The 12,417-nt window shown below is 48.7% G+C and overlaps 1 protein-coding gene across 1 annotated transcript in view; it reads right to left on the bottom strand.

Moving 5' to 3' along the window:
* PCSK4 (proprotein convertase subtilisin/kexin type 4) overlaps positions 1-12,417 on the bottom strand; it is a 43,854-nt gene that overhangs the window by 20,456 nt on the left and 10,981 nt on the right. Inside the window, exons 4-7 of the mRNA XM_015422644.1 lie at positions 9,527-9,655; positions 5,783-5,859; positions 3,367-3,455; positions 1,699-1,871 (exon numbers count right to left, since the gene is read on the bottom strand). Coding sequence (XP_015278130.1) covers positions 1,699-1,871; positions 3,367-3,455; positions 5,783-5,859; positions 9,527-9,655 — 468 coding nt within the window. The remainder of the gene's footprint in view (positions 1-1,698; positions 1,872-3,366; positions 3,456-5,782; positions 5,860-9,526; positions 9,656-12,417) is intronic.

Raw genomic sequence — 12,417 nt, 5'->3', positions numbered from 1 at the left:
CCCCCCGGTGTGATTGCTCCTCCGGTGTCGAGCCACTTTCTGGTTTAAACCCCGTCCCCGCTCGAAAGCTGCCTGAGGCTTCCGCTTTTTGCCCACCATTTTTTTTAATGCGTCAGCGGTGTGCGCATAGGTGGAGCTCCACCACCGCATTTAGAAAACCGACATTTAAACAGTCACTTGTTTTAGCATTTAGGTGAGTTCAGGATCCCACGGAGGCCATTTTCGGGTCAAACATTTAAAGGGAAGTCTTTTGTTGGAGGGGTTGGATTGATTCGCCCTGGTGGTTCTGCGCATGCGCCATGGTAGTTTCGCCCCCCCATTCTACTGAGAAAACTGAGGGGGGGGGGAATTAAAACTCTGCCAACACACGCTCCCGCACGTCAGTAGTCTAGACACCGGGGAGCGATGTGACTGCGCAGTGAGGTGGGATAAGGGAAGTAACTGTGATCGCGATTATCCAGATCAAATATAATCTGGTTAGAACAGGAGCAGTTTAACCCGCTCTCAGCACGCCGTCTGACCGCACCCCATATGTCCTTTAGAGCACATATGAGGAGAGGCAGTCCTGTCGATAACACAGTTTCGTAAGTTCGTGGATGAAAACTTACAGCTACGCTCTTCTGCCAGGAGCCTACGGCTCAGTGGCTGAGCACCCACTTGAGGTCCTGATGTGCCCCCGTTTACTGCCTGGCGTCTTAAAAGGACCTCAGGTCACAGGTGCTGGGAATGGTCTCTCTCTGCCCAAGACCCTGCAGAGTCACCGTCTCTCGTGAGCAGTGTTCCCTCTAAGGTGAGTTAGGGTGAGCGAGCTCACAGTTTTTTAGCCTCTGGCTCACACATTTTGTTTTAGCTCACGAAGGATAGCTCCAGATACTCCCTCTGAGCTGTGGAGCCTTGTGAGCAAAAATTCTACTTGGTGAGCTGCTGGCATTAAAGTTGTGAGCGAGCAATTTGGCTACTGCCTAAATTGAGCTTAATTGCCAGGTGTCTTGCATAGAGTTTCCCAATCGTAGAGAGGAGGCTGATCGGCCTATAGTTACTGGGCAACTCACGGTTACCTTTTTAAAGGATTGGCACTACTGTAGCATTCATCCAAACTTCAGGCATTTCACCTGATTTATCTATGGCAGTAAAAAGGGCCGCCAAAAAGACTAAGATGTGTGAGCTGGAGGCTAAAAAAACTGTGAGCTAGCTCACACCAACTCAGCTTAGAGGGAACACTGTTCCAGAGCAAACTAGTTTATGCAGTAGCCAAATTGCTCGCTCACAACTTTAATGCCAGTAGCTCACAAAGCAGAATTTTTGCGCACAAGACTCCACAGCTTAGGGGGAGCACTACTCGTGAGCAGACAATACCGGGATAGACGGACCAATGGCGTGGCTTGGTTGAAAGCATGCTCAAATTAAGAGGAAGTCTGGACCAGGCGAGTGATTGACCATCCCAAATATGATCTCCTTATGCTTACAGTGGGAAGGCACCAGAGCTTGGTGACCTGATTAAAAACATGCAAACGCAAGAAAACCACATGGGTGTGGCAGTGCCAGAAGGAATCGTAGCGGCTGGATCGGGGCCCCCCACACCAGGGTTGGGGGAAGTGGACCAGAAATTAACAATCTGCTACAGATCTCTCTCTTGCATTGGGCCTTAGGTAACATGTCGTCCCTCCAAATACAGAAGTATGTGAGCGCAGGGCTTACGTTGACGATCCCATTGTAGAAGGCTTCCAGGGACAGAGTCCCTGGGCCGTCCACCGTTTTCCCGTCGTCCTCCGGGCCCCAGCTGGCGCTGTAGATGTCGATGTGCTGGGGACGGAGACTCAAGGACCGGGCTTCCACAATGTCCGTCACAGGCCCGTCCAGCATCCTCACGCCTGAGAGAAAAAAGCCGAGCGTTGGTTGATTTCTCGGACCACGCTCCCAGTTGCAAACACTTTCCGAGAACCACCCCGGGGGTCCCAGGTGGCTCCAAGGAACCCTCAGACCCGTGCAATCGAGCCCTGATTGGTTCTCCCTCATGAGCCTGATCCACTGCACGCCCTTGTGCGCGCATCACATGGTGCCGTTTTCCGTTCCTTCAGCCTACCCCTGCCTTCCTTCCTCTACAATACTGACATGCACATTGTTAAAACACAGCAAGTGAGCATAGTTCGGACTTCGGAGCATACAAACAGTCAGGTCAAGATTCCTGTTGCGTGGTGCCTCACCAACGTGCAGGACTGATTGTGCGCAACAGGAAAACACCCCACCAAAGGAATCGTACGTATGATCCCATCGAGATAAGCTTTAAGTAGCCCTGACCTGGATAGTCCAGGCAAGCCCGATCTCATCAGATCACGGAAGCTAAGCAGGGCTGACCCTGCAGAGTTCCCTCTACGCTGAGTTAGCCAGCTCACAGTTTTTTAGCCTCCAGCTCACGCATTTTTGTCTCAGCTCAGGAAGGAGGGCTCCAGAGCAAACTAATTTATGCAGGAGCCAAATCGCTCGCTCACAACTTTAATGCCAACAGCTCACAGAAAAGAAAATTTGCTCACAAGACTCCACAGCTTAGAGGGAGCATTGCTTGGAAGGGAGGCCTCCAAGGAATACCAGGGCTGGGATGCAGAACAGGAAGCAGCAAGCCATCTCTCTGAAACATCCAAGCCTCACCAGAAGTCAACCATGACTTCTAGGTATACAAAAACACACACACACAATACAAAAAAAAGAAAAGAAAGATAGGCTTTAAAGTGCAGTGTTCTATCGGCACACATTGGTAACACATTTGGGGGAGGGAGTGGAGAGAAAGATGCACATGAAAGAAGGAACACAAAGCTTTGACAAATGTGGCAAGGTTCATCCATTTCTAGAATTAAGAAGAAGAGAAGAGACTGGACCTATACCCCGGGACTCAAACCCGTTTCTCCCAGATTAGAGTCCACGCACTTAACCACTACACCAAACTGGTGTAGAAGAAGAGGATATTGGATTTATACCCTGCCCTTCACTACCCAAAGGTGTCTCAGAGCAGCTTACAAAGTCCTTTCCCTTCCCCTCCCCACCACAGAGTCCCTGGGAGGTAGGTGGGGCTGACAGAGCTCTGACAGAAACTGCTCTTTTTCAAGAACAGCTCTGACAGAACTATGGCTTGCCCAAGGTCATCCAGCCAGGTGCAAGTGGAGGAGTGGGGAATCAAACCCGGTTCTCCCAGATTAGAGCCCACACACTTCACCACTACACCAAACTGGCTCTCATTCCCCAAATTAAGTGAGAATTAAGGAGGAGCGGATTGCAGCACAGGGAGAAACTCCGGAACAAATCAAGGAACCGAACGGACTAGATTTGCTCAGTCCAATATCAGGCCATCCCAAAAACCTAGAGGTCGCTTACCCCCAATTTTCGCTCTGTATGCAATGCCAGCTCCACAAATGCCATTGTTGGCGGCAGCGGCCACCTCTCCAGCACAGCGAGTTCCGTGCCTGTGGGTGGAAAAGCTGGAACTCAGCATCACTGAGTTAAAAAGAAGTATTTCTTTTTGTCTGTTCTTGCTCAAACTTGCCCATCACTGGTGGGGGAGACACCTTGGGCCAGGCCCCCTCTCTGTTAGCCTAACCTACCGCAGAGGGTTGCTGAGAGGATGAAGTGGAGAAGGGAAATTTATACACAGAGTCAGGCAATGGTAAGCCACCTCTGAACCTCTCTTGCCTTGAAACAGGCCCCGGGGTTTTTTCCAAAAAATTGGAAAAAGAAAAGGGGGAAAATGATTATGGATTATGAATAAAATATTTTAAGACAAGGTGTTCAAATATTTTCCAAATTGTTTCTAAAAAATACATATGGTATCAGATTGATCTAATTTCTGTGCCCTGAGGACAAGCAAGTTCTAGGTTACCAACTGAACTCTCCAATGCAAGAACAAGATGTCATGTCTTCCTTTAGGTGATGCTAGTGTCACAAGGAAAAGGTTTCAGTTTTGTTTTTGCATGTGGGTGGGTATTCTGTTTGTAATAATTGTTTGGATATACTATATTTTTAATATGCTAGTTGTGATCATTTCATGCCAAGTAAAAATGTCTATAGTCATATTTTATGTTCCTAAAGTAACAGAATGACTCTCAATCTGGAAAAGAAAAAAGAAGTGTGAATGTAGCATTTTTTTCAATTTTTCCGAAAATTTCCGTTTTTTTTCTGAGCTTCGAAATTTCCGGAAATTTTACATCTCTAGGCACAGCCCCACCAAAATTTCTCATGCTTCACTGGCATCTCCCCCTGCCTATTTAATTTCAGTGCATGCTAATGAAACAAAAAGAGAGCGGTCTTGATGTGATTTCATAGGCAGTTGTAGGCAGACTTATTTTGTGCAGCGGTTCACCCATGTGCCGCAGAGCATACACACATCAAGGGATCAGCATGCAGAACAGAATCCTATGCATAATCACATCACGAATGCTTTTTGCCAGTGTTTTCTCCGTGCACACCCAGGGGAAAGAAATAAACATGAACAAATGGGACTGAAAGATGCCGCCAGTTCTGGAATGAACATGCCAATCCCAGAATTTGAGAAACTTTCCTAGTTAGACTGTAATACCAGAGAAGCAGAATATGCAGGAATTCCATTCTGACCTGCAGTCAAGGAATAAAGGTAACGGTAAAGGTTTCCCTTGCTCGAAAGCCCGAAGTCGAGACTGACTCTAGTGGGGGTGGTCATCTCCCTTTTCAAGTCGAAGAGCCAGTGCTGTCCGAAGACGTTTCTGTGGTCATGTGGCCGGCATGACTAAACACCAAGGCGCACGCAACGCTGTTGCCTTCCCACCAAAGCGGTATCTATTTATCTACTTGCAATTTCTTGCTTTGGAACTTCTGGGTTGGCAGGAGCTGGGGCCAGAAATGGGAGCTCACTCCACCATGGGGCGCTAGGGTCTCGGACTGCAGAACTACAGACCTTCCGGTTTGTGGTCAAATCTGCATTTGCATTTTTAAATTAGTTTCATGCTGCTGTGACGCCATCTTTCCTCTACGCTTGTTTGAATGTTGCTTGGAGAAGATTCTTTTAAAGCAGTGCAGAGGTGCAATGACAGTGGAGCCGCCCCGAAAGGACGATAAACATATGTGGACGTGCAAAAGTATGCTAGCACTCTTGAGGTGTGAGAACGACACCAAATGTAGACTGCTTTTTTGAAGATGGAGTCAAAAGGCTGGGACACCGGTGGGAAAGACAAATGCAGATTCAGCCTGCATCTCAGCATCTTAACCTCTGTGCCACCGCGGCCCCAAGGAATAGGATGGTAGAAATCTGCTCATTTCCTCCGTGGAACAGGCTCCCATGGGAGGTGGGGGGCTCTTCTTCTTTGGAGGTTTCTAAACAGAGGCTAGAGGGCCATCTGACAGCAATGTTGATTCTGGGAACTTGGGCAGATTGTGAGAAGGAGGACAGGAAGGGTTGCATCAGTGCTTAGTTCCCGTGGCCCTTTCTTACACGCCCAGGGAAATGCTGATTGCCACTTTGGGGCCAGGAAGCAATTTTTCTCCAGGCCAGTTTGCCCGGGGATCCTGGAGGTTTTTTGTCATCATCTGGGCATAGAATGGTGGTCACTGGGGGGGTGAGGGGGAGGTATTTGTGAATTTCCTGCATTGTGCAGGGTGTTGGACTAGATGACCCTTGAGGTCCCTTCCAACTCTACACGATTCTATGATTCTAGTCTGTGTCCCCCCCTCCCACTTCTACCCACATACTGTCTTGCTTTAATTGTACCACTCTTGAAAGCGACGCTTGGGCCGAGCCCCCAAACCAAGATTAGGACCTCACCGATTCTGATCCCAAACATCGTAGCGCGGCTGAGGGTCCGGATCGTTGTCGTTAAAATCGTAACTTGCCAAGGGATCCTGAAAGAAATGACAGAAGGGAACTTGGATGGGAACAGACAGCACGATTGGCAGGAGCAGGTCAGTCACAAAGCTCTGAAAAAGTGCCCGGGTATGATCTGAAGGCGCACGATACGGCAACCGCGTGGGAGCTAAGTTGGCCTCGGTCTGCTTGGAAGATCTGGGAATTCATTGATGGCGATGCGCGCATACGCTCCTACCCACTGATCGAGTACTGCTGAAACAATAACCTCCATGCAATCACAGGTGCGATTTTACTCACATTATTCTGGCTGACGCGCACATGCACTCTGCATGTTGCTAAAACATTACAGAAACAGAACCTTCATAAAACATCACAGGAAAAGAACCTTCATACCATCCCACACAGGATCACAACAGAATAGTTCTTTTTTGCATTTATTTCATCAACCTACAGATATGCAACGTTGAGGCTAGAAGTGATGCAAAGGAACGGAAAGAATGGAGAGAAATGTGGCCGATCACACATGGGTATAATTCAGAAACCAAACAACAACAACAACAAAAAGCAAGAGAGAGTTCCTACTGCAGCATTTCTAGTTTGCAAACTAGAAGCAGTTTGGTATACTGGTTAAGAGTGCGGACTGTAATCTGGGAGAACCAGGTTTGATTCCCCACTCCTCCACATGCAGCTGCTGGTGTGACCCTGGGTCAGTCACAAGTTCTCTCAGAGCTGTTCTCTCAACAGCAGTCCTCAAAAGAGCTCTCTCAGCCCCACCTACCTCACAGGGTGTCTGTGTGGGGAGGGGAAGGGGAAAGAGATTGTAAGCCACTCTGAGACCCGTTCAGGTAGTGAAGGGCGGGGTATAAATCCAGTCTCCTCCTCCTCTGCTTCTTCTCCTTCTTCTTTAATTCTCCTTCTTAATCAAACAAAACTAGACAGTGTGGTGTGCTTGTAGCCGCATTGGCCTAGGACTGTAGGAGTCCCAGATACAAATCTCCACTCTGCCATGAAGCTCACCGAGTGTCCTTGGGCTCCCAGCCTAGCCTACCTCACAAGGTTGTTGCTGAATATAACGTGGAGGAGGGATGAACTACGCTACAATGACCACCTTGGGGGGGGAGGGGTTGAATTAAAAATGTGAAAGATAGATTAGCTAATCTGAAGCTCCAAAATCCAGGGAAGAAATTCAGATGAGGACACTTTCAGAAGCACCCCTAACATCATAAATGCGAGGTGGCAACACAGTCCGGAACTGACTTAAAATTTGATTCATGGACACCAACTGAGGGATTGTTTTTAAGACTGAATTGAATGTTTTATATTGCATTTCGTTTACTGTTGTACATCGCCCAGAGCCCTGTGGATGCAGGGATTGGGCGATTCACAAATTTAATAAAACAAATACATAAATAATGACATCAGAAGCATCATGTGGAGTTGCCTTATAGTGAATCAGACTGACAGTGACTCTCCAGGGTTTCAGGCAGAGATAAGAACATAAGAGAAGCCAATGCTGGATCAGGCCACTGGCCCATCCAGTCCAACACTCTGTGTCACACTGTGGGGCAGAAATACCAGGTGCCATCAGGAGGTCCAGCAGTGGGGCCAGGACATTAGAAGCCCTCCCACTGTTGACCCCCCTCCCCAAGCACCAAGAATACAGAGTATCCTTTGCCCCAGACCGAGAGTTCCCATCTATACCTTGTGGCTAGTAGCCACTGATGGACCTCTGCTCCATATGCTTATCCAATTCCCTCTTGAAGCCATCCGTGCTTGTAGCCACCACCACCTCCTGTGGCAGTGAATTCCGTGTGCTAATCACTCTTTGGGTGAAAAAGGCCTTCCTTTTATCCGTTCTGCTCAGCAATTTCATTGAGTGCCCATGTAATGTATTCATCCCCGACCGCGGAAGCAACCTGGTCGCCACGCGGTCAGGGGAAGCAGCAGACCTTCGGGTATGAGAACAAAGGGTCAAGCGGATCCTAGCCCGCACCAACAGGAGGGCTCGGATCCCGACCAAGAGCCTATGGATCTCTCGGACACTGTAAATAGCCAATCACGGGTGAGTGTTTCCTGGGTTATATACACCGGCCTGTGAGCCAGCTCTTTGTCTTGTTCTGAACTAAGTAAAAGTATGTTGAGCTGAGATCACTCCCGTCTGCATACTTTTCAGCCCATGAGTTCTTGTATTGTGAGAAAGGGAGAAAAGTACTTTTCTCTACCTGCTCTATCCAGTGTTCCCTCCAAGCTGAGTTAGTGTGAGCTAGCTCACAGTTTTTTAGCCTCCGGCTCACACATTTTTGTCTTAGCTCAGGAAGGATGGCTCCAGAGCAAACTAATTGATGCAGTAGCCAAACTGCTTGCTCACAACTTTAATGCCAGTAACTCACAGAGTAGAATTTTTGCTCACAAGACTCTACAGCTTAGAGGGAACATTGGTATCCCATGCATAATCTTGTAAACCTCGATCATGTCACCCCTCAGCCGTTGTTTCTCCAAGCTAAACAGCCCCAAGCGCTTTAAGCTTTCTTCATAGGGGAAGTGTTCCAACCCTTTTATAATTCGAGTTGCCCTTTTCTGCACTTTTTTCCAATGCTATAATATCCTTTCACATCACCCTCTACCTGGTCCTTTTTAAAAGGGAGATGCCGGGGATTGAACCTGGGACCTTCTGCATGCCAAGCAGAGGCTCTGCCACTGAGCCACAGCCCCTCCCCTGAGCCTCTAGCATTGTTTTGTCCAGATTGAACTCCGTAGCACTGACCCAGAAACTTCTCAGCCCCTTAAATGAAAGTTTTTAAAGCTGCTGTCAGTAATGTATGCTAGCTTCTGAATTTCACAAAACTCTTTGTTAGGAAGAATAGAAATGTGAGGAAAAAATATTACATGCAAAATCAGCCAAATTATCCCCCACGCACACACACACACTATGGCTGATAGGCAGGGGTCATTTCCTGCAGGAGCGCACAGTTTTTAAAGCTGCTGTCAGTAATGTATGCTAGTTTCTGAATTTCACAAAACTCTTTGTCAGAAAGAATAGAAATGTGAGGAAAAAATATTATGTGCAAAATCAGCGAAATTATCCCCCCCACACACACACATGGCTGACAGGCAGGGGTCATTTCCTGCAGGAGCGCACAGGAGCGGAGCTCCGGCAGTAAAGAGCCCAGGGGGCGGGCACATGCAACAAGCCCCACCCCCTGCTCCCAGCAGCCCTCAGTCAGAGCAAGAAGCAGCCAGGTAAGTTGCACAGTCCCCCCCTCTCCAAAACAGTGTAGTGGCATCTTTAAGACCAAGTTTCATTCAGGTACAAGCTCTCCCTCCTCTGCAAGGACAGATCTGCACGTTCCCCCCACCCCAGCAATCCAAAACAGTCCAGTGGAGCCTGAGCAGTGGGTGTTGCCTTCTGACACATTTCCGGTGATGTCAGGGGGTGTGGCATATGCAAATAAGTTATGCTAATGAGCTCCTGCACCTCTTTTTCTACAAAATGACCCCTGCTGACAGGGATTATTTTGCTGACATCTGGGAGTTCTGAAATCCCACTTACAACTGATGGGGAAAATTCCTGTTTGACATTTTTTAATAAAGAGCCAGAAAGTGCTGATCTTGATTAAACCACCCCGCTGGAGACCAAAAAGAGCTGATGGTTCACTCAGAAACACCTTCCATAGCCTCACCCCACCCCCCAGCTCTGCTTACGTAATTGACTGCCAGATCCGGATGGTCTTTCTCGATGCCGTCATCCAAGACGCTCACCACCACCCCCGAGCCCGTGTAGCCTCTGCTCCAGGCAGCCAGCACATTGAGGTCTGGCGTCACATCATTGTTCTAAAAAAAGAAATAAGAGAATGGCTTCAAAACGTGGGGGGGGGGGGAGAAGAATTCGGGAATCGTTCCAAATTTCTCCATGCCCCAGTGTCTCTCCACGCCCCAGTGAAGTTCTAAGCTACCCAATCTGTTTTCAAAATAGTGCTGATGTATTACAAATTCTGTACAGGACTGCTGCGGCCTATTAATGGCGATCCACCATCACACGGAAATTTCTTCCGGCCTATAGGCTCCAGAAGGCTTCTACTTTGCTTCAGAACTGGTTCCCACCAGTGTTCCCTCTAAGCTGAGGTAGTGTGAGCTAGCTCACAGTTTTTTAACCTCCAGCTCACACTTTTTTGTCTTAGCTCAGGAAGGGGGGCTCCAGGACAAACTAATATATGCAGTAAGTAAGTGAATTTATTACAGTCATTGACCAGTACACAGTAAAAGAGGTAAAATCCGAAACTTAAAACATTTCTGTTCCCTATACAGGAATATAATATTTGTAAAATACATAAATAAACCACTAATAACCTAAAATATTAAGTAATATAACTTAAATTACTTATAAAATCATCTCTAAAATATCAGCTAGCAAGACTTATCCATATTTTCCTCAGTTTAATTGCCAGCCAACCATACTTAGCAATTTTGAAGGTGACATCTCCGTTTCTATCAGCGAGCATTTTCTTGAGGAGAATTTTTTGATCTTTCCCTGGGAAACTAGAAATTACTGGTACTACCAATGCCTCCCGGAATCTGTTTATAGATTTTACAGTCAAAAATTACATGGCTTGATGTCTCCACACTCCCATCCCCACATGGGCATAGGCATTCTTCTAAAGGTGTCTTCTTATATTTGCCTTCCAGTACTGCAGGAGGAAGTAGCCAAATTGCTCACTCACAACTTTAATGCCAGTGGCTCACAAAGTAGAATTTTTGCTCACAGGACTCCACAGCTTAGTGGGAGCGTTGGTTCCCACCACCACCCCATTCCCCACAATGGCTCCAGAATGGTCCATAAACACAGAGAATAAAGTCTCTCCCTCTCCCAGCAAGCACTAGCATTCAGAGGTATACTGTCACTGAACATTTCTTTCTTTATTTATTATTTGATTTATACCCCACCCTCCCCAACGGGCTCAGGGCGGCTACAACAGAGGCAATTGCCATAACAACAACTAAAACAACATAAAAACAATCATTAAACAGTATAAAACAGTCATTAAGTAAAGTGCGGTGCTCTTGATGTTAAATTTTCTTAATCCAAGATGAGTTCCATTCATCAACCTAACCTAACAAGCATTCTTTGGTTACCTAGGCATCTGCCCAGGGCCGGCTCACCTCCAGAATCTAATCCACCGTAGAAGATGGCAACTCGGTGGTGGTACAGTGACGGTGGCGGCTCCTATGCAAAGGCCTGGCAGAAGAGCTCCGTCTTGCAGGCCCTGCAGAACTGCGCCAGGTCCTGCAGGGCCCGAACCTGCTCTGGGAGCTCATTCCACCAGACAGGAGACACCGCCAAGAAAGCCCTGGCCCTGGTTGCAGCCAGCTTGATGTCCTTGGGGCCGGGAACCACCAATAGGTGCTGCGACCCCGACCGTAGCGCTCTTGGGGGAACATATGGAGAAAGGCGGTCCCTTAGGTACGCTGGACCCTGGCCATCAAGGGCTTTATAGGTAAGAACCAGCACTTTGAAGCGAATCCGGTATGCTATAGGCAGCCAGTGCAGTGCCTTCAGCGCAGGCTGGACATGGTCCCGTCTAGTGAGACCCAACAACAGCCTGGCCACCGCATTCTGCACCAGCTGCAGCTTCCGGATTTGCAACAAAGGCAGCCCCATGTAGAGAGCGTTGCAATAGTCCAACCTTGAGGTGACCGTCGCATGGATCACAGTGGCCCAATCATCGCGGTCAAGGAAAGGAACCAACTGCCGCGCCAGCTGAAGATGGAAAAAGGTTGACTTGGCAGTGGCTGCCACCTGGGCCTCCATCGAGAAGATGGAGTCCAGGAGCACTCCCAAACTCCTAACCCTCGACACCGGCACGAGCGGTGCCCCATCGAAGGCCGGGAGAGGGAGCCCCAACCCTGAACCGACCCGACTTAGGCCCAGGACCTCCATCTTCTTCCATTTAGGTTCCATTTAGCCATCTTGACTAATGGATGGAACTGTCCTCCATGAATGTGTCTAGCCCCCTTTTAAAGCCACCACCAGACCCTGCGAGCAGTGAGTTCCACAAGTCCCACAAGCAGTGAGAGCCAGCATGTTGTAGTGGTTAAAGTGTTGAACTGGGATGCGGGAAATCCAGGTTCAAACCCCCCTTGTGCCATGGAAGCTTGCCGGGGGACCTTGGGCCAGTCACACGCTCTCAGCCTAACCAACCTCACAGGGATGTTGTGAGGATAAAACAGAGGAGCGGAGTATGATGTCAGCCACTTTGAGTCCCCATTGGAACAAAAGGTGGGATATGAATAAAGTAAATCTCTCCTTATATATAATTGAGTAGTGGGTGCCAAAGTTCTAAAATGCGCCCCGTTAGTGTATGTCCGGAAGAACTGCCACTCAGAAGACGCTCCCTGCGCTGCCATTGGCTGGGTGGCTGGGAGGGGAGGGACGAGGTCTCAGTCGCGGTGGAGCGCCTGGATGAGACAGACCAGGTCCCTCGCTCTCACCGTGCTGCCCTCCCCAACGCTCCCGGGCCGGCGAAAGGAGGCCGCGGCCTCTGCTCGCTGGCCTCGCCCCCCCCCAACGCTCCCGGGCCGGCGAGAGGAGGCCGCGG

This window comes from Gekko japonicus, unplaced genomic scaffold, assembly GCF_001447785.1.
Source record: "Gekko japonicus isolate JY-2015 unplaced genomic scaffold, Gekko_japonicus_V1.1 scaffold2030, whole genome shotgun sequence".
NCBI lineage: Eukaryota > Metazoa > Chordata > Lepidosauria > Squamata > Gekkonidae > Gekko > Gekko japonicus.
This window is presented reverse-complemented; position numbering and strand designations above follow the sequence as displayed.